The 23,511-nt window shown below is 46.2% G+C and overlaps 1 protein-coding gene across 3 annotated transcripts; it reads right to left on the bottom strand.

Moving 5' to 3' along the window:
• Positions 1-1,732: 1,732 nt before the first annotated feature.
• On the bottom strand, positions 1,733-22,985 carry LOC116787708 (solute carrier family 23 member 1-like). Of its 3 annotated transcripts, none has more exons than XM_032689548.1 (13): positions 22,909-22,985; positions 22,657-22,732; positions 19,688-19,837; positions 18,215-18,372; positions 14,418-14,577; positions 12,888-13,069; positions 10,075-10,195; positions 9,578-9,734; positions 9,138-9,391; positions 5,839-6,003; positions 5,382-5,490; positions 4,228-4,323; positions 1,733-3,091 (listed from the first exon to the last, which is right to left on the bottom strand). In XM_032689548.1, the coding sequence occupies exons 2-13, from the start codon at positions 22,708-22,710 to the stop codon at positions 2,823-2,825; spliced, it is 1,875 nt and encodes a 624-aa protein (XP_032545439.1). In that variant the 5' UTR covers positions 22,711-22,732; positions 22,909-22,985; the 3' UTR covers positions 1,733-2,822. The 3 variants fall into 3 exon arrangements, with proteins under 3 accessions (XP_032545439.1, XP_032545440.1, XP_032545441.1); XM_032689549.1 differs by having other exon boundaries at positions 1,733-2,195; positions 2,804-3,091; positions 22,657-22,978; XM_032689550.1 differs by lacking the exons at positions 19,688-19,837; positions 22,657-22,732; positions 22,909-22,985 and adding an exon at positions 19,037-19,636.
• Between the last annotated feature and the right edge of the window lie 526 nt (positions 22,986-23,511).

Here is a 23,511-nt window from a genome sequence, read left to right as displayed (position 1 = left end):
ACTAACCCCTGCCTACTTCATTTTAAAATACAGAATTGTCCCCCTGAGGCAAGTAAAAGGATATTTTATAAATATATAGCTAACATATCAAAGGGGGAATTTTAAAGGGCATTTAGGAGCCTAAGACTGAAACAGGGATGTAAACAGCTTCTGAAAAATGTCTTCTAAGCCTTAGCAACAGCACACAGCTGCCCCCGACCAGCATACCACCACTCCCACCACCACTCCCTCCCACCCCTGCAGCTGTCTGCACCTCCAGAGCCATAGGTGTGCTTGGGTAACGTGCCTCTACTGGGGATGTGTAAAGTCATGCCCAGCTCTAGGGAGCTTGCAAGCCAAATACAAGATGGGGACATACAGACATGGCAGCAGGCTGGGTGTGCAGGGTGACAGCACAACAGATAGACAACAATGTTCTCCAGCTGTGGGGTGGGGAATAAAAAGCCAATTCTAGACTGATTTTCATAATCAACTTGTGCCAATGATATTTTTTTTAAACAGCTAAAGCAAATACAAGCCTCTGGCACTTGTCAGCATCCTAATATGTCTTATGGGGAAAAGCAAAAAGATATGGCTGCAGCCATATACCTAACATGGAGACAGCAAAATTACTGAGGGTTCCTCATTTGTGGGGAACACACCCTATTATGTGACTTCTGTACCTCATCCATTAGCTGTGTGTCCTGTTCCCATTTAAACCTCTAGCCCGTGGTGGGTCTGGCCAGCAGCAGCCTGGCAGCTTCAGCACAGACACAGGAACACAGTGATGTAGACCTTCAACTCACTTTCACACATGTGCTACAGCACAGGTAAATTTGAGAGAGATGATGAGTAAGGCCATCGATTTGCCTGCTAGAGAGAGCAGCCTGGGAGCATAGGCTGGCTCTAAATGAGCTTAGAGATATAGTCAAGGTTGGGGATGATGAAGAAGGTACCAGAGCTGAGATGCCTGGGACCAGTGATATCTAAAATGTGTGATGGTGGAGGGGGAGTCAGATATACTTCAATGTACAAATCATTTTTTCTCTGAAAGATATAACAACCCCAAGATACAACAAAGACACGGCAATTCCAATAAAACAATTGCAAACAGAGTCTCTCCAATCTGCCCATAACAGCAAACTATTTATACCATGTTTCTTTCTTTAAGATGCTAACACTCACACAATTGATCTATTCAGGCTTCATTCCCTCTCCAAGCAAAAAAATACATTATAGCTGTTACCAATAAACAAGCCACCTATCACTACAGCTGCAGTGTGGGACCAAAGAACAAGAATGTAACAGGCTTTTCATTGAAACCACACAGTTTTGTTCAGTCTTGAGACAAGAGAGACTGAAGGGGCCATCATACTGTGGCCTTCAGCTGTCCAGTTGAGGGTACAGAGAAGATAGGGTCAGACTCTTCTCAGAGAAGAACCATGAAAGGACACGAGGCAACAGACACAAGGTAAAGCATTAGGAATTCCAGTTAGACACAAGGGAAAACACTTTACACCATGAGGGTGGTCAGACCTGGAAGAGGCTGCCCAAAGAGGCTATAGCTCTCTATCCATAGCTCAACGGGACACAGTCCTCTGCAACCTGGTCTAGCAGGACCATCTCTGAGCAAGAGCTGGCCCAGGTGACCTCCAGAGGTCCCTGCCAACCTGAATTACTCTGTGATTCTTTGAATACTACCTTTCCCTCACTATAGAAACCACCCTGAGAAATATCATTACAGCACACATTTTATTTATTTAAAAAAAAAAAAAAGGAAGTATAAATCTCAGTGCAGGAAACACAAGGTTGTGCTACAGCAACAATGTTATTACACATCACCAGCAACCAGCACCACATGCAGTCATATTGTATGTGACCATATAGGTTAAGGCTGTCTCTGCTGACAGGGAGCAGGAGCAAGAATCTGCAAATGAGTTTTCCAGAGAAGTGCTTGTCACCACACAATCACCACACCTGACTGACAGGTACAGTGGGGGTACACAGGACATAGCAGTTACAGGAACATATAAGATTGTGAACAGAAGAATTTTCTCCTTGATATTTGATGAGGATTCCTTCTTCTTTGTAGGGCAGGGTGCCCTGTGGGAAACTGGCTTACCTGAGACTGCTCCCAGCACCCCAAGTGGGATACATTTCAGTGAAGCTGGGTTAGGCCAAGGATCTAAGTAAGGTCTCTGGAGTCCCTCTGTGGTCTAAGGAGGGAGAGGCAGGTTCAGAATTCAATGTATCCCATTAACCTTAGATAACTCTCTTACAATAACATTCATTTGACTGACTAAATTATCGGAACATGGAATGAGATGAATCATGACCTAGAGGTGCCTGCTCCTTCCCCTTGGCCAGGATGAGGTATAAAACACAAGCTGAAAGGTGAGTGTTGCCATTACAGATCTTAAAGGTGGTAGGGATTAGGCTCAACCCAAGGGATACCTGAGAGTGTTACAGGCCCCTTCTCCATTAGCTCCATGAGCTGCCAGATGAGGGCAGAGGAAGCCCTCTGCTTCAGCTGAACAGCTGGTCCTTGGGGTGTCCAACATTCAGTGCAAGGAAGGAAACAGAACAACTTGCTCAGGCATTTCTTGGGCTTTGGTGTTCCCTGAAGAGGGATTAGGTTCTTCCTAGAGGTGGTCAGGCAGGAGGAGAGAGGAAAAGAATGACTCCCTCAAGGTCACCAGTGGTGCAGGGAGCAGAGCTGGGAAGAGGAAGACATTATTCTCCACCCTCAACAGCTGCCAGCTCATGCTCAGATGACGGGGGCTGCAGACAGGCTTTCAGACCTCTGCTTCTGAGATGAGTTCACCTGTGCTGAGGCCAGGTCCTTATATCCTTGTATCCGCGCCGATCTCGGAGTCTCTTTCTGAGCTTGCTTTAACGGTGCTTTTTTGTCCAGCAGCCTTCAGTTCATCCATTCTCTTGTTGCCAGACAGTCTTTTGGGGCAAGCAGGGAGATACCGAAACCAAGAGACAGCACAGTATTTGGTGCCTATGCCAAATGGAAGATCATAGACCTTGGAAATGAGCAGAGAGCTCTCCATCCCTCCCTTGTGGCTATGCTTCCATGCCAGGAGCCCCCGCTCCTCCTGTGTTCCTGTAACAGCAAAAATGAGATTGTTGTGTTTAAAACAGCAGGTGTTTCAGCACAGGACTACTTTGTGTGCCTCACACCCACTTCTCGAATCCAGCAGGCCCAGCACAACATACAGATCCCTTGTACTTAAACCCTTCTAGCTCCAGAGCTCTTTAAAAATATTCACTAATGAGCTTCCAGACAATACATGTCTTCCTGCAATGGCTTCCAGATAAGCAGTCTTCTCCACTGCTTTCCATGGGAATCAAGTATACCAAGACAAATTTTTCACCTGCCATGGGGGATCCAAGTACTGTTCAAAGTAAGTCATACAGTGAAGTGAAAGCAAGGCTGGATGTTAACTGCCCAGATACTTCAGAGTGGATTTAGCTAGCAATTACTAGTCAGTCACAGGTGTTTACCCTAGCTAAGGAATTCCTAAGGGCCCATAACTGTTGTGACAGCTGACTTACTCTTGGGAAAGGCAGTGAGCACATCTGTAAATTCTGGAGGAGCTGAAGGTTGAGTGCTATGGGAAAATTAATGACCCAAAGGGAGACTGGCTTTCCAATAAGCCTGAGACAGTAAAAGAATCTGGTTAACAGATTCCTGCTCTTTTCCTGTAGCAGAAAAGAGGGTTTCGTCCCCTATTCTTATGCCATCCCTCCCCAGGCTTGATGAAAATCCGAGGCTCTTTGTCCCTCTGAGGGACAGCTGCAGGTGCTATATCCTCTCTTTGGTCATCGGATTTTCCACTGCTGCGGCTCCAGTTCAGCTTCAGTTTTAGCAGCTCCCATAAGTAGGCACATGTTGGCTCCTTTCGCTTCTTGTAACTGCCTTTCTCTTTCATTTTTACCAGCAACATGGCTCTAGGCTGGAATTTTCCCTAAAATATGTTTCCCAAATAAATCTTTTCCTCAGCCTGGATTGTTCCTGACAAATTAGTTAGTTTTTGTTATGCTGCTGTTTTCAAGCCAGAGACCATTTCAGCGACATCTCCTGTTATTCACCCCTCCCTGAGAGGAGTACAGTCCCATGGTGCTTCATGGTTGCTAGCACAACTCCTGCCCATAGAACAGTAGTCACAAAGACAAAAAATACCAGGAAACAAACCCTAGTGCAGGCACAAACCAGTAGTACACTTCAGCAAATCCTACCTGGAATGGTGTTATCAAGGATAAACCCCAGGAGTCCACCCACAAACATGCCAGTGGTGAGGAGCACCTGGATCACCTGGTCAAGCTGGATGATTCCTAGCAGAAAAACAAAGCTTTAGATAGTGGTGTAGTGAGACACATGTTTTACCAGCAGCATGGCTGATGCCAAGAGGCTGCAAACTGCATGCTTGCTTGAACTAGACTTGCAAATCCCAAAGCAGAGCATAAGATTTGGCAATGAAAGGGAGATAGATCTCACTGCCAGTTTCAGACCTACAGTTTTATTCTACATGATTATTGACTGATATGCAGTGGGCAGGAGATGACTAATAAATAAACTAAGAGCCTATTAACAGTGCAGACCACAGCCCTGTCCCAGAAAAAGCCACCTTCTGCTCCAAACACATTCTGCACCTCCATGACATAACACCTGGCAGTTTCCTACAGGAGCACGAGCTACAGTTTCCAAAGAAATATGAATATATTTAGCATGGGATTTCACCACAAGCTAATCAGGTATGATGTTTCTCCTAGAGGGCTAATAGGCACTAGCAAAGCCCAGTGGCACTGAGCATCTGGTAGACCCTCTATAGAGTGTGTGGTTTGTGGGCTGAGCTCTTTAAACAGCCCACCCATCATGCCATGTATATTTTAAGAGAAGACACTACAGCCTTTGTGATGAACACATTGGTCACACAAGACACAGTGAAGGGATAACTGTTGGAGAACTGGAAATTTCAATAAAGTGAACTTGATGGAATTTAGTAGAGGAGTCTGATCTTGCATTTTGGAAGCACAAAGTTTTATTGTGTATGAGGACATAAGAAAGCCTCATTCATCAAGACCTTGGTCAAGACTCAGCTCTGGAGTATTCTCTTGCCCCACCCCAAGACAGTGTTCTAGGGAAGTGCTCTGCAATCCTTAGCTCAAGAGGAATATGGTAAGGTGCAGTCACTGATCAACAGAAGAGATTTCCACACCAGGGGCGTGCATCAGAGCAAAAGGCAAAAACAGCCCTCACAGAAAGGAACAGGACACAGTCAAAGCATAGGTTTCAGGGTTTTATCAGGAAGAGCTGCATTTTAAAGGGTTTCTCTGGATCAACTTTGCTTCAATGTTATGCTACAGAGAATGCTTCTGATGTCATTTCTTACCTGTTTCCAGCAGTGCACTATTTTTGCTTGCCCAGTTGGGAATCGAGAGGCCAGAAAATACAGAAAATCCAAAGATAAAGATGTTTCTTGAGGAGTTCATATCTGTGTACTGCACAGAGAAATTGTATACATTACATTCAGAATTATCCAAAACTGTGGATTATTGTTGTGTTCATGAGACATGGTGGGATGCAAACACTGCAATCAGAAGTGGACACGGCCCTGGTGCTGCTGGGGCGTTTGTGATCCTGTGGTCACTGGTGCCAGACAGCCCTGCCCCAGCCAGGGAGCCCTCTGCGATTTAGCCCCTCTGGGTACACCCCCATATCTTTACCCAAGGAATTGTCAACACAAATGTCTGCATTTGCTGCAGTGTGGTTATATCTGACACAGTCAATCTGACTTGAAACTAAAGTCTCTTTCTCTAGGGATGAAACAGAGTTCACACAGCTGTTACCTGCAAATTGGAAATCCCCACTGCCGTGATAACTCCGAACATCACGAGGAACATGCCTCCGATCACTGGGCTGGGTATGCTGGCAAGTATCGCCCCGACTTTCCCGAAGATGCCACTCAGGAGCATGGCACAAGCACCAGCAATGATGACCATTCGACTGCCTACCTGGGGCAAGAGGAAGAGGAGGCAATCACACACAATCAGCAGAGAGAGGTGAGGGATGGCAGGCTCCAGCACCAGCCTGTTGGGCAGAGGTTGCAGCTCTGGCCCAAAAACTCAATGGCACCTTCAGTTGAAGGTTTGGATACCACTGCTGGTGAGCTGGGATGCTGACACTGAATGGGAACCATCAGTATTTGTGCACCAGTAAATATTTATAACGAAAGGCACTCTGAGAGCACCACACCTATTTCCTCAGTGTTATCCTTTTTCCTGCTGTTGCCAGGACTTCAACAGTTTGCTGTTAAAACAACAATGAAAAGGTTAAATTAAGAACACAGTTATCCCAACACACAGCCTTGCTTTTGCTTCAGCCTAGAAATATCTTGGCATACATACAGCCTAGCGTTGCAACCAGCCAGTCAATTCACTAGACAATCACTGGACAAAACACCTTCCACCAGGGTTTGGATTACCATCTAAAAATGGCTTTCAATGAGGTGTCCCACAATGATCCCTCCAGTCCCTGGAGACCAAGATTTGGGAGACCACAGCTGGCTGGTTGCTCCAATCCTGAGCTCTGGGAGCTGATAAATCCTTTCTATGGTCAAGAAATAAGAAGTGAGAAAGTCTCCTGGTCTGCCCCTATCTCTCATCACCCATCTAGCTTCAGTAAAACCACTTTTTTTCCCCTAGAAAGAGCTAGGATGGCCTTTTCTTGGTTGAGCACTACAGCAAAGATGGGATGAAATCACCAAGCCATGTCCTTCATTCAGATCTGCTACAGCATACAAATAGGAAAGATAAAGAGTATCTGCCAAACAAAGGATTCAAAGAGACATTTAAATCTATGGAAACTGAAAAGAAAAGCAGGAATATTTGTTAGACTTTCAATTCAAGATATGCCTTGCCATACCAAAACTTGGACATCTTAAAGAATCATGCTAAAATTCACAACATTCGTGTCTTAGGCAGGAAAACTCTGTAATCCTCTGCAAACACTTTATAATTCAATTAAATATCTTAATACCTCCCTTTAAATGTCTGAAGAATATCATATTTACAGGAAGGGCTGTGAATGCTTTGAACAAAAACATTCCCAGTAACTAGTGGTGTCTCTTTTAGGTATTTCTTATACATATCACTTTAAAATATTTTGAGTCTTACTTGATTGTGAAAGAGAAATTAAAAAGATTTCATGTGGAGTTTCAAGATAAAATCATTCATTGCCTTCAGGTGGGCTTTTTATATTCTTTGGCTTAAAACCTTGGGACACTATCACCATCAAAATGTTAATTTAATAAAAGCCTATCTATTTGTTCTTAAGGATTAGAACAAAGATGCAGATTCTCAGTTTGCTAAAATGTTGAATTACCCTGTATATGGAGTTGGCCTTAAAGGCACATGACTTAAACCAGTGATACCACAACTGTGAGCATATGCTGCTAAAGCTTCTAGTTCAGAATTTGTTTCAGTGTCAGGAAAACAAGAATATCAGTTCTCTTTCTTAAGGTTGAAGAAACTGCAGAGTTCCCTACAGTATATGGTGACTCTGAGGCCTTTACCTCTCTTTAAAATCCCTCTCTTCTTTTCTTGGAAATGAGAGCTCAGTAGTGGCAAACTGGGCTTGATTGGTGTCTGGTGCCATGTAAGATGTTGCATCTCGGCAGCCTCCAGCAGGTTCTCCTTGCCTTATCTGACAGCCCCTGCGGGTATCTGAGATGTCCAAAGATTTCTCAGGTGGTCCTCGACATCTCTGTTTAAGCAGAGGAAACAAGTCCCTTTTGCTTCCATATGTTATGGAAAAATGTGTTTCCCACATAAAAAAACAAATTAAATCTGCCTTGTGCTCTCAGCATCCCCATCTGTCCCAGCCAGAGTGTTTACACTGATTTAAAGTTGACTGAGATGACACTGTATTTTCAGCTCTCTTAAGAGTGGACAGAGTAAGCAGAGGTGGGATCTAAGGGAAATATCTCTCCTGAATCAGTGAGGATGGCATGTCCACCTGAAGGACTTAGCGTACATGGTGAGAACATGTCCTATAATCTGGTAACTATGAATCTGGGCAGCATCCCGTACATACAATATATGCAGCAAACCACATGTCAGGAAAGAATTGGCTCAGGTATATGATCAGTATGCACAGACTTCCTAGTGACAAGGTACATGTCCTGACAGGCTAAACTGGACTCCATGCAGACATCCAGACATCCTTGGTGCCGGAGGCAGCCACCTCAGTCAAACACTACCACTTCAGTCTGTGAAAAATAGTTATTGTGAGTGAGGTCTATAAAATCCAGTGAAATAAGCAATATTATAGAGTGGAAGCTGTAAGTTAAATTCTGCATTTATTTACTGAATCACAGCTCTTCTGGCATGGCATTGCTTATTTGACAATGATTTGAAAATATTGTTCAGTTGGCTGCTGAATGTACCTGTCCTCTGGCTGCAGAGCTTGGTGAAAATCTATGATCTGATTGTCCAGCTTATCTCTGGAAATTTGTTTACCTTATAAGAGCAATTAATATATTCAAGGGATTCATAAAACTTTATAGAGAGGTAAAAAACACAAACCTTTGCCATCACATTTTATAATCCCAAAGAAATAGTCTACCTTTCACACGACTGCCATCCTTGGTTTATAAAAATTCTGGAATTTGAAGCCCTATTAAATATTTTCTTTCTCCTTCTTTCTTTTCTTACTATTTCCCTTCCCCTTCCACCTCCCCTTCTTTCCCTTCCCTTTTCCTCTTTATAAATATATTTAGGAAGTCAGAGAGAGACAGACAGACAGTATTTGATAAAGTCAGTTCTCAGAAAGTTTCCAGGTCAGCTCAAATGTAACATGCTCTCTTTACCCTTACCTAAGCCAGGTGCCATGAGTGAGTGCACTAACGCCACATGCAGACCATAAGCAGAGAAAGAGAGGGACTGGCCACCTCTGTTAAATTATTCATAGTGCTGCTGAGGTGGTCGCCAATGGGCCAGGGCACAATTTTCCAGTGTGCCTTTCAGGACGTGGGCTAAGATCACATTCCAGCTCCAGCGCATACCCATGTGCACCAGTCTTTTGTACATACACCTGCAGGGGAACCCTCCAGGAGCCACCCCAGCCACCCCGCTGCAGTGAGGCTCACCTTGGTGATGCCTAGGGCCCCCACATTCTCGCTGTAGGATGTGGTGCCATTCCCTGTGCCCCAGGCCCCAGCCAGAAGGCAGCCGACGCCTTCCACCCCAATCCCGCGGCTGATGGCGTGCTTCGGCGGCGGTGGGGCCCCGGAGAGGCGGGCACAGGCATAGTAATCTCCCACGGACTCCAGCATGGAGGAAATCACCCCGGCTAAGATGCCAAATATCCCAGCCAGGCTGACTGTTGGCATTCCCCACTGGCCTGCAAGTAAAGAGCTCAGTTCAGGTGTGGGGGGCACATTTGACCTGAAATCTAGGGAGGAAGAGCAGCAGGAGTGTTTGCGGGTGTTTGCCTGATTTTTGCCATTTCGTCTCCCCCTGCTAGTCATAAGTGGAGGTGCAAGCAGGAGCAGGCAGGATGGGGAAGGGGGGGGGGGGGCAGTGGTACCTGGGTAAGGCAGCCGAAACCAGGGAGCCTGTGACAAAACATCCCCACGAGTGTCCGTGCGAGCCAGGTGTCCGTAGGCAGTGGGGTCCACAGGGAGGACGTTGGTCACTGTCAGCACATAGCAGAGCAGCCAGCTCAGGGAGAGCCCCAGCAGCACCTGTCCCCAAATGCAGCAGTGGGGTCTGGTTAGGGTATGGCTGCATCTCCAGCATGGTTGTGGGGGACAAGCTGTCGCTGTCTCCCTGCATGACTCTTTCCCCTGCACAGGGAATGGAGGCAAAGAGACAGCTGGGGCTTCTGGTGGCCCCTCCTCCTTCTTTCTCTCCCTCCCCAGGGTCAGGGACATGGGGACCTTTCTCCCCCTGCCCCTCGCCACGTAGGCTTGGATGGGAAGAAGTAACTCATCTGGGCACCTGTGGAAAGAGCTGCGGCAGCCCGCAGCAGGTGAGGCCAGTCACTCTCACAATCATCCAGTGTCTCCAGGAACCCCAACATACCGGAAAGATCTGAAAGAGGTAGACTGGAGAGAAGTGGCACTTCTTGCCTTTCTGGTAAGACGGCAGCAGCACAGGGACATCTTTCAGGTACTGAGAGAATAGAACTATGAAAAAAATAGTCCTAGGAGAAGGGAAAACAAGACCATGAACAAAGTGGGTACCCAGCTGCCCACCTGTCCCCACATTAAATGAAGACCTGCTACCCAAGGACCCAGGACTCCAGGCTTTCAGCACCAGAGGGTGGCTCCCCACTCCAGCAAGCCAGTGGTGGAACAAGCTTTCTGTCATACTCTACTGATAGATCTTGCACATTTGCAAAAATCTCTTTTCCCCCTATTGTTTCAAGACTGACATACCAGGTAATGCATCAGTGAGTATGACACAGTTGCAGAAAGCTTAAAAATGACACCAAAGTGAACAAAAGACCTGAGAGACTTGCAAGGTCCAGGCAGGGCCTGAACCTCTGTGTAATTCAGATATACTAAAAATACGGGATTTATTGATTTCCTGATTTCAGGTTTACCTATGCTGCTCTGCAAGTGGCAAAAGGATCTTAAGTGGCGCATAGTAAAAGAAGACGATTTGGCTTGGCTGTGCCAGTCCCTGTTTTGAAAGAAAAAAACATGGTGGGACTGTGAGGCTGCATATGGTGCCTGCAGAGCCACTTGTGGTTTCTAGTGCTACAGACCAGAGAGAGTAGACCAGAGCCCAGACAGACTGTGTGAGTGCACACTTTGTGCATTTGCATGAACAAAGGTGCTCAGCAGCCTTATGAATCACTACAGAACCCTCATCTGTCTCAGGGAGGTGTCGCTGCTTATTATTCAGGTTGCCTGACACATTCCATTAACAAACGCTATTTTCAGCTGCTTATAACTCTAGCTAACTTTACCTATTTGGGATGAAAATTTCCATGGAAAATGTCTGCCTCAGGCCAAATATTTTTTGAAAAATATATACCAAACCTATTTCTAAGAGTGATATTCAGTAAATAGACATAGTATATAGCCTGCATTGAAAAGGTCATTTTGCCTTGACCAGTAGCAGGATTTACTTATGACCTGGAGCAGAAATTTGAGATTTAGTAGAACTTCTTTGGGGCAAAGGATATTACTGTTTCTCACAAAAATCTTCTCAGGTGCGCTTAGTCTGCAACGACGATCATTCACTCCAAGTCCCAGGCAGTCAGCAGAAACATCTCAGGCTTTAGCATTTGCAGACCATAAAGACTCTGAGCCTTCTGACTATGTCCAGGCCTTGCCTGTTGATGAACTGTGTGTGCACCATTACCAGGGAGTAAGTCACCACAGTCTTACCAAGAACACCAAGAAGTTTTTTGAGGCAACAGTGGGGAAGCTCTGGGATGTGGTGGGGCTGAACAGCAGGGCTGAGACTACATGAGTCACGTCTTCCACCTCCATCGCCACTTTCCCTCTTTCCCGAATGACACCTATGGAGCACGGAGAAGGCAGCAAAAGAGGACACAACTGGGACAGTTCAGAGCGCAGTGATCAGGGTGGGGCTAAGGTATCTGAGTCAGGAAAGAAAGCACTGGGATTATGGGTAGAAGTTGGGACAGAAACTAACAGGATGGAATGGGTGACTTGGGTTGAGAGCAGGGACAAAGGCTGGAGGACTGGGACCCCATTAATGAGCGGCACTGTTGGGCAAAGAGGTCAAGCATGACTCTGAGGTTAGGAGCTAGTGTCTGGAGAAGAGAGACAGAGAAAGGGGATAGTTCAGACAAGAATATACAGTTTGAAGAGGAAAATTCAAACTGGTTAAGCAAAAGGATTAGGACAAATCACCAGAGCTGGAGAACGGGACAACAAGCCAGAGATGTGATGGGAAAAACAATGGTGGAAAGAGAGCTGAGTTTCAAGCAGGATTTGGAGTCCTATGGGGTGTTGGTGGAAGAGACTAGCTAGGTGAGGAAATGGGGGTGGAGAAGAGAGGTGGCTTTTGGGGTCTGGGAGGGGAGGTGCAGGGAGCAGAAGAGATCGAGAGAGAGAGAATGGACTGAAGCATGTCCTACAACAACATGCTGCCTTCCCAGGGCTACACTCAAGCCCAGGTCCTGAGTCTCCAAGTCAGCTCTGAAAACACCAGTAAATGATGGAGCCCATAGAGAGGTTAACAACCTCCTCCTCTTGCATTCTATCCCAACCTGAAGTCTACATTAGGGATCTGAAGGTGGCAAGTCTGCAGGGCAACCATGCAGTTGCATTTCTACTTTTTTAATTCATTTCTCAAATACCAAGGAAATTCCACCACCCAGCACACTGTACACTCATGCAGAAGGGCATGCACGCAAATGCCCCTGAAAGAGCACTCACTACTGCAAAGCTGTATGTGACATTTCCAAAGCCCCCCAGGCCTTCTAGAGAGAACAACTCCTCCTCCTCGTGTGAAAACAATACATAAAGCACCAGCTTTATGTAGAATACCTGACTCTGAGTGCTCAACTTTGTCATTCTAGGAATGTCTTTTTAACTTAAATGATGGGTGTGCATAGCCAACTGCGACAGAGACTGCCCACACACTGGAGAGACTTGTTTCTCTACTGACCTATGAACTTTGCATTTTCACAAAAATCAGGTTTTTAAGCCCATTTTTGGGTTTTGCTTTGTTGCTGAGGGCTTTAACCTACTGAGGGGTGGGAGAATGACTATATCACGCATCTGCCTTGTCACATGTCAGTGACAAATAAACCTCATACCCAGGGAAACTGCTACAGACTGTGACACTTGGTTTCATACTAGAGGCAAGTGATTTGCGTATGCTCAGTTTTCCCAGAAAAGAGAGAGACTTACATGAATGCTATGCCCCAGTGCTGCCCAGCCTCATTCCCAGCAGACTCAAAGAGAGGTAGCGCAACCAAAGTGATGGTGGGAGCAATTGTCAGGGGGCCGATGAACCTCATCAGAAATCCGATCAGGCCAGAAAATCCAACGAAGATTTGAAAGCAGGAAGCTACAATGATAGCTCCTTGCACCTGGAAAAATGGAGAAAGGAAACAGAGCTTGGAAGACCCTTTCCTTCACAAGTCAGTGCAAATCCAGTGTGAGAGCCAGGCTCAATCTCCAGTCACAGACTGGCACGGAGGTCTCCCACTGACAACAGTAAAACCTGGCTGAACATTACCTGTGGGGATGGACCACCAAAGTAGCAGCACAGCAACTCTCTCTTTGGCTGATAGATTTAGTCCTCACCAGGGCTAATTTTGTTCCAAAGATCACCTCCTCGCTGTTCTCTTGGTCCACCCAAGCATGCATCAGCTGCCCTGCACTCTCCTTCCTGCTCCCCCCAAAGCAGGGGAAAACCTCTTGCCCTGAAAACAGGAGCAAGGCTGTGATCTCTACTATCTCCCTTCTGGGAAGAACTTGAATCACTTCAGCACACTGGTGGGGCAGGTGAGTCATTACAGCCTCTGTTTTTTCTGAGTATCAGTTTCTCTCCGGGAACATATTTATCACCCTGAACTGCCCTGTGTTTGACAATCACTGCTAAGGAGCCAGCAATTACATTCTGAAATGCTGCTCACTTCAGCGTCAGCTTCAGGCAGGGGACTCAGGGGTGGGGCTGCTCTCTGCCTTCTCAGATTTGGTGATAAATCCAAGCTGGGCTCTCTGTAGTGCTGAGCACCTTCCCTCCCCCAGCTCCAAAGGGAAGAGAAACACAGGGTCTGGGTGAACCACTCAGCCTGAGAGGAAAAATCAGCAGTGTCCTTGTGATAGATTTATGTGTATCAGCAAAGAGAGCAGCCTGTGCTGCACAGCAAATCCTTGGTGAGCTCTTAATGCTTCCCAAGTGGTTTGCAAAGCACACCAACAAACGGATCGACATAGGCAAATTTAGCCACTTGCTCTAATAAGACAATTGATGGAGAATGAGGCAGTGAGATCCCTGACCTTTCCTCTTCCTTTCTGACTACCTAAGATGCCCTTTCCCTTAATATTTACAGTAGGTTTTGCCTTGGTTTTTTTTTTTGCTAGGTTTCCTGTGCTTAGACAGGGTCCTTTTCTTGGAAACATTTTCCCTCCCTCAAGGCTAGCCATGCTTCATGGAGAAGAGATCTGGCTGGACCAGTGGAGACTTTGCAGGGACCATAAATCACATGAGGAGGTCTGTATGTCTCCTGTTCAGCAGGAGTGAAGCACCTGCTTTTTTGACAGAGAATAAATGCTTAGGAAGCTGCAACAGGGAGAAGGCCAAGGTCCATTAGGAATAGTTTCTCCAGCATTGGAAGTTTCTCCAGCAGTGATGGCCATGACATGGTCAAGCACTTTTCTGAAAGCAAAGAGTCCTAATACAGAGCAGGTACCACTGAAAATGCAATATACCTCTCGCATCCGCATCTGCCAGACTTCAGTGAATTCTGGTGAAGAAGCATTCACCAAGGTGGCATTCTGTGTCCAGGCAGGGCACTTCCAACTGGGGAGAGACAGCATTGCCAAGGTGGGGGTCAGGAATGCAAAAGTCCCTCCTTGAATAATAGGCAACCTTGAAGGAGAGCAGAGGGAAAAGATAACAAGTGAGGATGCTAGAAACTCAGCTCCATAGGGGTCAGAGAAAGGAAAGCAAAATAAATTTAAAAATCAGTTTGCCCATCACCTCTGACAGTATCTTTTGAATGGTTCTGGTAGGTCTCCATCAGTGACCATGGATGGGAATTGCAGCCCATTGCATGCAAGGGAAACAATGTGGGGGAAGAGCTGAGGTTCAAACACCAGGAGTGGAGGGGCAAATTGGTGCTACAGTCAAATGCTGCTACCTGCATTAAGGAAAAATAGTCCTCCTAAGGGCTGATGAGACCACAGACCTGCACAGATTAGAACAACAACGAAAGGAAAAATCTGGAGGAGGGGAGAAGACTAAGGAAGAAAGATGCCAAGACTCTGAACAAAAGCTCAGCATCGACCTTGGTCCAAATCTTGCCAATATCTAGTTGTTCCCTCCATCCCCTTCGGCTGCCTCAGTTTTCTTCACAACCAGTTCATAAACACAAGGACATGCACTGGCTACTCCCCATGTTGCAATCATCCTCAGTCTGAGGGCAGTAGAAAATGTGACTTGGCTTTTAGTACACCAGGTTTTAAAGCCAATTCCTCTGCCATGTTTCCACTGACACTAGAAAGGAAACCTGCAAGGAACGGTCTAGGGGCACTGAGTGGGTGAGACCTTGTCTCTCCCCCCATGCCTTGTGTTTTCTGGCTTACAGTAACGCCTCTCCGGGAAGCCCTCAGGCTAGCAAGGAGCTTGTAGCTCCAGAGGAGCTCAGCACTGGTTTTGTGCAGAGCTTTATAAAGCAGAGTGATGCTCCTATGAGCTACACCAGCCTCTTCTCTTTCCACACATGAAGCAATGGAGACACAGACCTAAAAGGCCTGACTGGCTCCTCTAAACCCCACATGCTTTAAGTCCCCACTGCAGTGCAAGTTGTCTTAGCCATTCCTCTAGTGTGCTTGAAAAACCCAAAGCTGCCTGAGGACTGGCATAGCAGCCCTGAAATAGCAAGAGAAATTTCTGAGGTGCCTCTGCTTCCTTCCCTTTAGGAAGTATCCCTGGGAGAAGCCCCCAAAGCAACCTCTCCTTGTCCCAGGATCTCTCATGGCACCTGCTCAGAAACCCAATGGGGCAACAAGCTGTGTGAGTGCTTTTGCAGGTCACAGATTTCCCTGAAACAGAGGCATTTCCACCATTCTTTGGAAAGCACCTGAAAACAAGAGATGGCATAGCTGTAACAGCATCATGTCTCTGTCACCTAAAACAGATATTTTACCACTGCAATTGCCATGCACAACTGAAGCACTGTCGAAGCTTGGACGGTGAGTTATATTTGAGTATCAGTTATCTGTGAAGTCACCTACTTATGGTATTTGGCCAAATATGTTGCAGCCTTCAAACAGCTTTGCTGGGCAAGGCAAAAAAAACCCAAACCAAACAAAAAGAAACAGAGAGGGCCCACTGCCATGACTTAAATTAACAATAGATTTATAGCTTCTGCTGTGTTGGTCCTTGAGCTATTTCACAGCCAGTGCTGTGTATGTGTGGGCTTGGAGCAAAATGGGGTGCCAAGGCGATGCTTATGGGCACACTGAACTCTTTCCAGTGGGGTTTGCAAGAGGAAAGCTGCAGAATTAGTGAAGGAAATATTACATTCTGATAATGACTACTTGATATCATTTACTAACCAGGGCTCAACATCACGGCAAATGACCTGTGTCTCCTCTCAGGAGCCTCTTGGATGGTGTCTCCAGCGACTGAGACTTGTTGCTGCTTTTTCATGCTGTGTAACATGACCGAGCTGCAGGTTGCAGTGGGTCAGCTTTCCCCTCGGCTATTGCTCCTGGAGGGCTGCTTCTGAACTGCACTCACTCTTGATGGGAACCTCCTCAACTTCATGCCCAGTTCCCATCTGTTTGTTCATGTGCCAACATTGTCTTTTAGCCAAAGTGGTTTCTGCTCCCCAGCTTCTCTCACAGCCTAGTTACAGGCTGCAGTTGTCACCCACCCCTGAGCTGCCACTTGGCCACATCAACCAGGCCAGCCTCTGTAAGAGGAATGGTCCAGTCCCTCTTCTCCATGCCACATTAATAGATCATCTACATGTTTCTTCTCCTCTGAATTAATCTTAAATATGGACACCAGGAAGTGTGCAAAGCACTTAGCCGAGGGCTCCTCAGGGCCTCGGAGGGTGGCACAGAACTTTTGCAGAGAAAAGCATCCCTCAGAACTCATTATTTACCACTTTTCTGGCTGTCTTGTTGGTGAATTATGGTCATCAACTATTACAGAATTTCAGAAAAGAGTAAAAGGAGAAAAAATTATCTGCTTCCAACTGTCTGCTCAGGTTTGGTTTGCCTCTGGCCACACAGCAGGCTGTCTCACCTTTCTGGTAGGAAATAAGGCAAAACTGCACCCTCAGCACAGCAAAACCATTCAAGTTTATCCTATAGGAACAACTCCCTACCACTTCATTTGATCTATTGTTCCTCATTTAGCTATTCAGCCATGGGAGAGGCTCCCTGATACTCTTTCATCCTCAGCTTACAGCGAGCAGAGGACGTCACAGCTCTCAGATATTCACAGAGGAATTTGGAGAGAGAACTCCAGCCTGAATTACACTAGCAGTCACAGCTACAGTTATGCACCCCAGCCTGAATTTAGCTGAAGAACCAGTTAAATTCTTCCACTAATCCTGTAGCAATGTAAGCGAAGGGGAGCACCCTCCAGGAAGAGTTTGTCTACAGCCACTTCTTTAGACATAGAGAGATGGAAAAGTTTCAGTGGTGAAAAAAACAGGAGGAGTAAAAATATTTCGTGGAGCTGGCGGTTAACCAGTGATTTGAAGGCAGAAGTTTTAACCAGGTCCCTCACATTCAGAAGCCAAAGAATGTGTACTTTTTGCCTTTGAAGTGAGAAACACAGATTCCCTCCCTACTGGAGTTAAAAACAGTCTGTGGAAAGAGAGAGGCAGCCCAGAGTTACGACAAGGGGAATAGAAGAAATTTTGCAAGGTCAGCAAAGATACAGGGTCTTTCTGGAAAGGAAATGTCTCTCATTAAGTGCTTCATTTTCTGGGTACTGAATGGCAACTCCATGCTCATCTCTCTACTGTCTCTTAAACAGCTCATCTGCAAAGAGGATTTACCTTGCTTACATTCAGATTGTGCCACGAATCCTTGAGCATGGCAAGTGGCACTGCATAACAAGACACGCTGCAGAGCTCCTCCCTGAGTCCCTAAGCAGCAGCAGATGCAATTCAATTTCTCCTAATTATCCCCTCCCCTAGAGTTTCCTATGGACACTCTAGCAGAAGGATCCTTGGGGTAAGGAGCAAGCAGATACTTTTTACTGAATGTTGCAATGCTTTATTGTTTTGAGGACAGATTCCTTATGAGCCCAGGAAAAGGTGTATGAAGTATCTGGAGATGCAAAAGTCAGAACAGCGAGGTAGCCCTGCAAAGCTCTCACGTACAGTAATTTCAGGGTGCTTTGGCATGTGCCCTGATTGCCCAAGGGTAGCAAATGACTCTCACTGATAGATAAACTCTACAGCAGGGTGGTGGCCAAGCACACAGTAACTGCTCAACACACAGTAATTGCTCACCTGTCCCAGTTCTTGCATTTGGCCTACCTGACTCCAAAGAGGACTTGCAGCAGGGTGCAAATTCCTGAGACAAAGAAGATGGTGCTGATCAAGTGGCTCTGGGTGAGTAGGTCGTGCTGGAGGCAAAGCTCTTTGGAGAGGATCAGCGGGATAGCTACAAGACCTCCCATGGCTGTCAGGAAGTGCTAGAAGCCACAGAGAAAGACTGGGTGAAGAAGGACACAGAACTGGCTCTATATTATTACCGTGTTGTTGAGGGAAATCTGAAAACAACTCACAGATTTGTGTTTGGGTGGTACTAGTATTACCCATTCTCTCTTTTGTTTTAGCAGCCTTAGTTCTCTGTTAGGGGCTGTTCCAAAGTGCCTACAAGAATTGCAATGTATCCACTCAAATTTCTCCTACTTTTCATGCCCAAAGACCTTTGTAGTGCTCTGGACTCCCCTGTCAGACCACTGTCAAACACAACCAGCTTATCTGCAGCACCTGCAGACAAAGCTGTCAGGGCTGCTCTTCCAGAAAGATGGGGACATCCCAAGGTAGAGGGAGAGAGCAATCAGGCAAAGTAAATGCAAATATTTAAGTCTGTCTCATTCACATCACAAATGATAACATAAACAGTTGGCACATTGGAACTACAAATTCTTTACCATCAGTAGCTTTTCTCACACAGTGCAGTTATGGATAACCATAAAAAATGGATGCCAAAGAATGGAAGAATTGGGCATTGTATTTGCCAGAAGAGTCACAAACATATTTCTACAACGACCTTTAGCTAATGACTAAATATGAAAATAATTTTTCAAACTTATTTTGCTTTAATTATTAACCCTGGTTGTGAGCTCTCACCTTGGAGCACAGTGGTGGAAGTGGTGGCACTCAGAAACTCACTGTGTTCATTGGCGGCATGTTTTATTAAAATTATGATGCTGCCTTGCTCAGAAAACCTTGGGTTGATAGCACTCTAAATTTGAGACAACCATTTAAGGAAAAAAAGTACAAAACTCCCATCAAGCTCCAAGCACGGTCCATCATTACCCTAATCATTCTGAGGTCTCTCTTCCCCAAGGCTCCATACCCAGCATGGCATTGGTGGCATTGTGTGGTTTAACACCCCTGGGCATGGACACCAGCCAAAGCAGTGTGTGCACTTCTGCTTAGTTTTTGTTGCCGTGGGAAGGCAGAGTTCAGAAGCCCTTGCACAGTTTACCTTCAGCTGAGGTACACAACCTGTTCTTATTAAATATTTGACCCCCGCCTCTGGACTCTGCCTTACCATTTGCACTTCAAAGGGTGCAATGTAGCTGTGGGCACAAGGATAACAGTCAGTGCTCAGGATGTAGTGGGAAGGACTTGAGTTCAACAAGATCCAGCCCCAGAGCTCCAGTCATGCCCAGTGAAGGTCAAGCACTCACAAATTCAGGTTTTACCCCCATTAACTGGCTGAATAGCCATGAAACTTCCACCCATCCCCAGCCTCCACCTGCTTCCCCATCACACCTGAATGCCCAGCAGGATGCACAGATACCAGGGAGGCACATCTGTGACAGTGTAGGCAAGCTTGGTCCCATCATGGCCTGTGCCCCCACCTTCCTCTGGGCCCTGGGCAGCGCAATCTGGTGAGGAGCAGTAGTGGCTTCCATCTTCAACCTGGACAACAGGAGAGACCCTTTGTTAGCCACAGGCACCCTGTGCCCTGCAGGCACCCAGCAGCCACCTCTCTTGCAGCCACACTCCATGTCTGGCAGGAACACCTCCTGTGTAGCTTTCATTAGTGCTAGGATATAAAAAAAAAGAATAAGGAGGGAAAATTAAAACTGAGGTATAAAACACTGATAGAACATTTTCATATTCACGTGCATGTCTCGGCCTGAAGAAACATTAAAGGGTGTCTCAGCCTCAAAGGGACATCTGGACAAAGTGTGTTAGTATCATTAAAGTCTGGATAAGGATGAAGAAACTGCAACCAGAAGCAAGGGAGAGTGTGCAGTGGGTTCATCAGTAAAAGCTGCACTGTCCTCTGGTCTCTGTCCCTCGTGGCAATTTCACTCAAACAGCATTTTTGACAAAATATGCTAAAACACCTGGCTGCCACTAATTACTGAGTAAAACCATGTTTTATATTTAATTTCCTTGGTCTTCTCTTTCCAATCCTTACCAGTGTTCTGCCTCAGTAAACTCACCTGCCTTTTTTCTTACTAGAAAACCTCACTCCCGCAGAGGAACTGGGTAAAACACAGGGACACCAGTGGATGGGAAATCCCAGTGTCCATTCCAAAGCAGCCAACTGAAATTGTTCCCCAGGAGGTCTCAGATCTCTCCCCACCCAGAGCAGCCAGAAGCCCAGGGCTCCCCAGGGAGCTGGATGTCTTGCAGTTAACTTTTATAAAGACGCATTTTGCCAAGGAATTTCTTTGTTCAAGATCCCTCCCCAGAGGCACCCAGATCTAGCTGTTTCTACCATAGTCCCATTCAGATAAACTACCTTAATGGACTTAAAGCCTGAGACTCTGCTATGAGATACCTAGGGCAGAGATGCTTCTTTAATAAACATGGGGTATTTATCCAGCCTAGGCAAACTGGGAACATTACAGATACTTAAAAAGAGACAGGTGAAGGCAGGGTTAATTCCAACTGAACTCAGGCATGAACTGCAAGAGCAAAAGGCATTTCTTAATAACTCCCTGTGGAGACATTTCATTTTAGAACAAGAGAGCCTGAGCCATGGATTAACAAATGTGCAGCAAGGTGCTTAAGACTGCCCATGCATGGAGTTATTTGGGGACAACTACTCCTGAATAACACCATGGGTAGATGAATGCTAAGCTAGGCAGACAGCGGTAAGCTCCTTTCTTCTCATTGCAGTTTTCCCTGAGTTAACTAGGAGGCATATTCCAGCCAGGCAGAGCCTGTGCCAGCAACAAAGCTGCATGATCATCACATGAGGGCCTGACCCTCCCCAGGAGCTGGAGAGGAGTGAGCAAGCAAGGCTCAGCAGGGGAAGGATGGAGTGGAGATAACAGGATGAGACAGGACTAGAGGCAATGGACTCAAACTGAAATGCAGGAGGTCCCATCTTAACATCAGAAAACACCTTTTCACTGTGAGGGTGACCAAGCACTGCATAGGTTGCCTAGAGAGGTTGTGGATCCACCATCCTTAGAGATATTAAAAAACCATCTAGACACAGTCCTGGGCAGCTGGCTCTGGGTGACCCTGCTTGAGCAGGGGGTTTGGAGAAGGTGACTTCCAGAGGTCCCTTCCAGCTTCAGGCAGCCTGTAATGCTGAGATGCTGGCAGGAGGACAAGACAGGAGTAGTGTGGAGCAGGGAAAGAAAACCACTGTTGAAGCCCAGCTGCTCCCATGAATCCAGGGGACCAGGACACCTTCCATGTGCCTCAGGCTCCAGGCACAGCATCAGGGTCCTCAACCACATCTTAAATAAGTGCATCAGGAGGGCAGTCAGAAACTGAACTGCTTGAACTCCAGGTAAAAGACCTTTGTCTTCTACCTTCTTTGGGGTGATTCAAACCAGAAGAAGTCACAAGTCTGATATGTATTATGGCAAAGCAAGTAGAAACAGAGACCCTGTTAAAAATAATGAAAGAAAACCTCTGGCTCTGAGCACTTCCCTGAGCCTCTGCCCACAACTGGCACAGCACCCCCACCTCCACTGCTCACAGCGAGCTCAGCCAGAGCTATCTAAGAAATGTGGGACTTATATCCTGGGAGGTTAAAAGCCTCCCCAGACAAGTGGTTTGTACCAAGGTAGCAAGACGGTTGCAGGACCCCACTCCTTCACACCTGCTGACAGAAAAATAAGCACCTTTTTTAGTTTCTAATGGAGATGATCCCTGCTGTGAGATACTGTGCCCCAGGCTCTTGCCCTGTGGCTGTTATAGCCAGCAGCATTCCCAGTGCACCACACACCCCTGGATTGGCATACTATTTACAGATTTTATTTCCCTGTTGTATCTCCACAGGGTGCCCTCTCCCACTGACTCTTAAACCCCTTTTTCACCCACCTTTCTGAAAATTCATCCTACTGGAAATAGGTTCAGAAGACAAAGAAACACATTCCTTACTAGGCTAAATTTCTATTGTAATTTTACTAATTAACACATAAAATGCTGTACACAGGAACACGGCCACAAGGAGCCACAAGATCACTTGCTTTTTAACAGATACACTCACGCTGCCATTTATCTGCATTATCATTTTAGAAATAATAGAGAGAAAAGAAGTTAAAAGGGTGCCAGAGAGTAGAAAGTACTCTGAGGCTGCAGCAGCAGCAGGCAGCTGTACTGAGGAAATCATTCGTCAGATTCTTGTCGACAAGGGCCAAGACAGACTTTATCACACATCAGAATCCTTGCAGCCAGCCCAAGCCCCCAGTTTTCCCCTTCTCCTCCTTTCACAGGGCTTGCACCTGTTTATGCAAGAATTACCCTTCAGAAAGCAGACTCACCACAAAGCTGGGGTTATCTAGCCGGTTGAGATCTTTGTCTGAGGAGGGAGTCATGCCTTCCACTTTCCTTCACCAACTGCCTTGAAAAAGGAAGACCAGTCAGAAGAGGAAAGCCTCCCAAATTCCCACTCCTCCCAGTCAAAACAGCTCTAAAGAAACGGGGTGAGAACATGCAGAAGCAGGACTTCAGGAGCCAAGCAGCGCTCAGTCCTAGCTATTCATGTGAGCTGTATTGCAGAAGCATTTCCCTTCCTTTGGCTTATGTAAGTGACTCCTTTTCTCCAGCTGATTAGAGGATCGGCATTCAAACAAAACTGGAGAGCAGCCCTTCCCTGGAATGAGTGAATCAGTAACTGATGGCAAAAAACCCCCTTCATCCATAGATAAGAATGCTCGAGGGTATCAGGTGTCCTGGCACAGCCTTGAAACTTGTTGCTTCATTAGTGTTTCAACAGCAACTTTCATTTTCTGCAGGTTGGGCCTCTTTGAAGATCTTTTTCCTCATCTTTAGGAAATTCAGTTTCTAGATAGTTTCACTTATTTCATATGTAAACTACTGTGTATTTTGGCTTAGGTACAAACATCATCATCTTGTATGATACTCCTATTACAGCATGAAAAAAATGTGGCTTTTACAGGGAACTTATTTAAGGCAGCAACCGATGATCAAGTGTTTAGACACATTAGTTGTTTAGCTTATATAAGTTTTAAATAGAATGAGTCAGAGTTACAGTATTGTGTGATTTAGAATGCTGTTTGCTTAGCTTTGCTTGCTTAGCATGAGTAGCTAGAGTTACTGAAGCCTTGGGCCATAAGCTGTGGATTTTCACCAAGATATGCTTTTAGCTGAAATAC

This window comes from Chiroxiphia lanceolata, chromosome 5, assembly GCF_009829145.1.
Source record: "Chiroxiphia lanceolata isolate bChiLan1 chromosome 5, bChiLan1.pri, whole genome shotgun sequence".
Lineage (NCBI taxonomy): Eukaryota > Metazoa > Chordata > Aves > Passeriformes > Pipridae > Chiroxiphia > Chiroxiphia lanceolata.
Note: the sequence above shows the minus strand (reverse complement) of the source record. Positions and strands in the feature narration are given on the sequence as shown.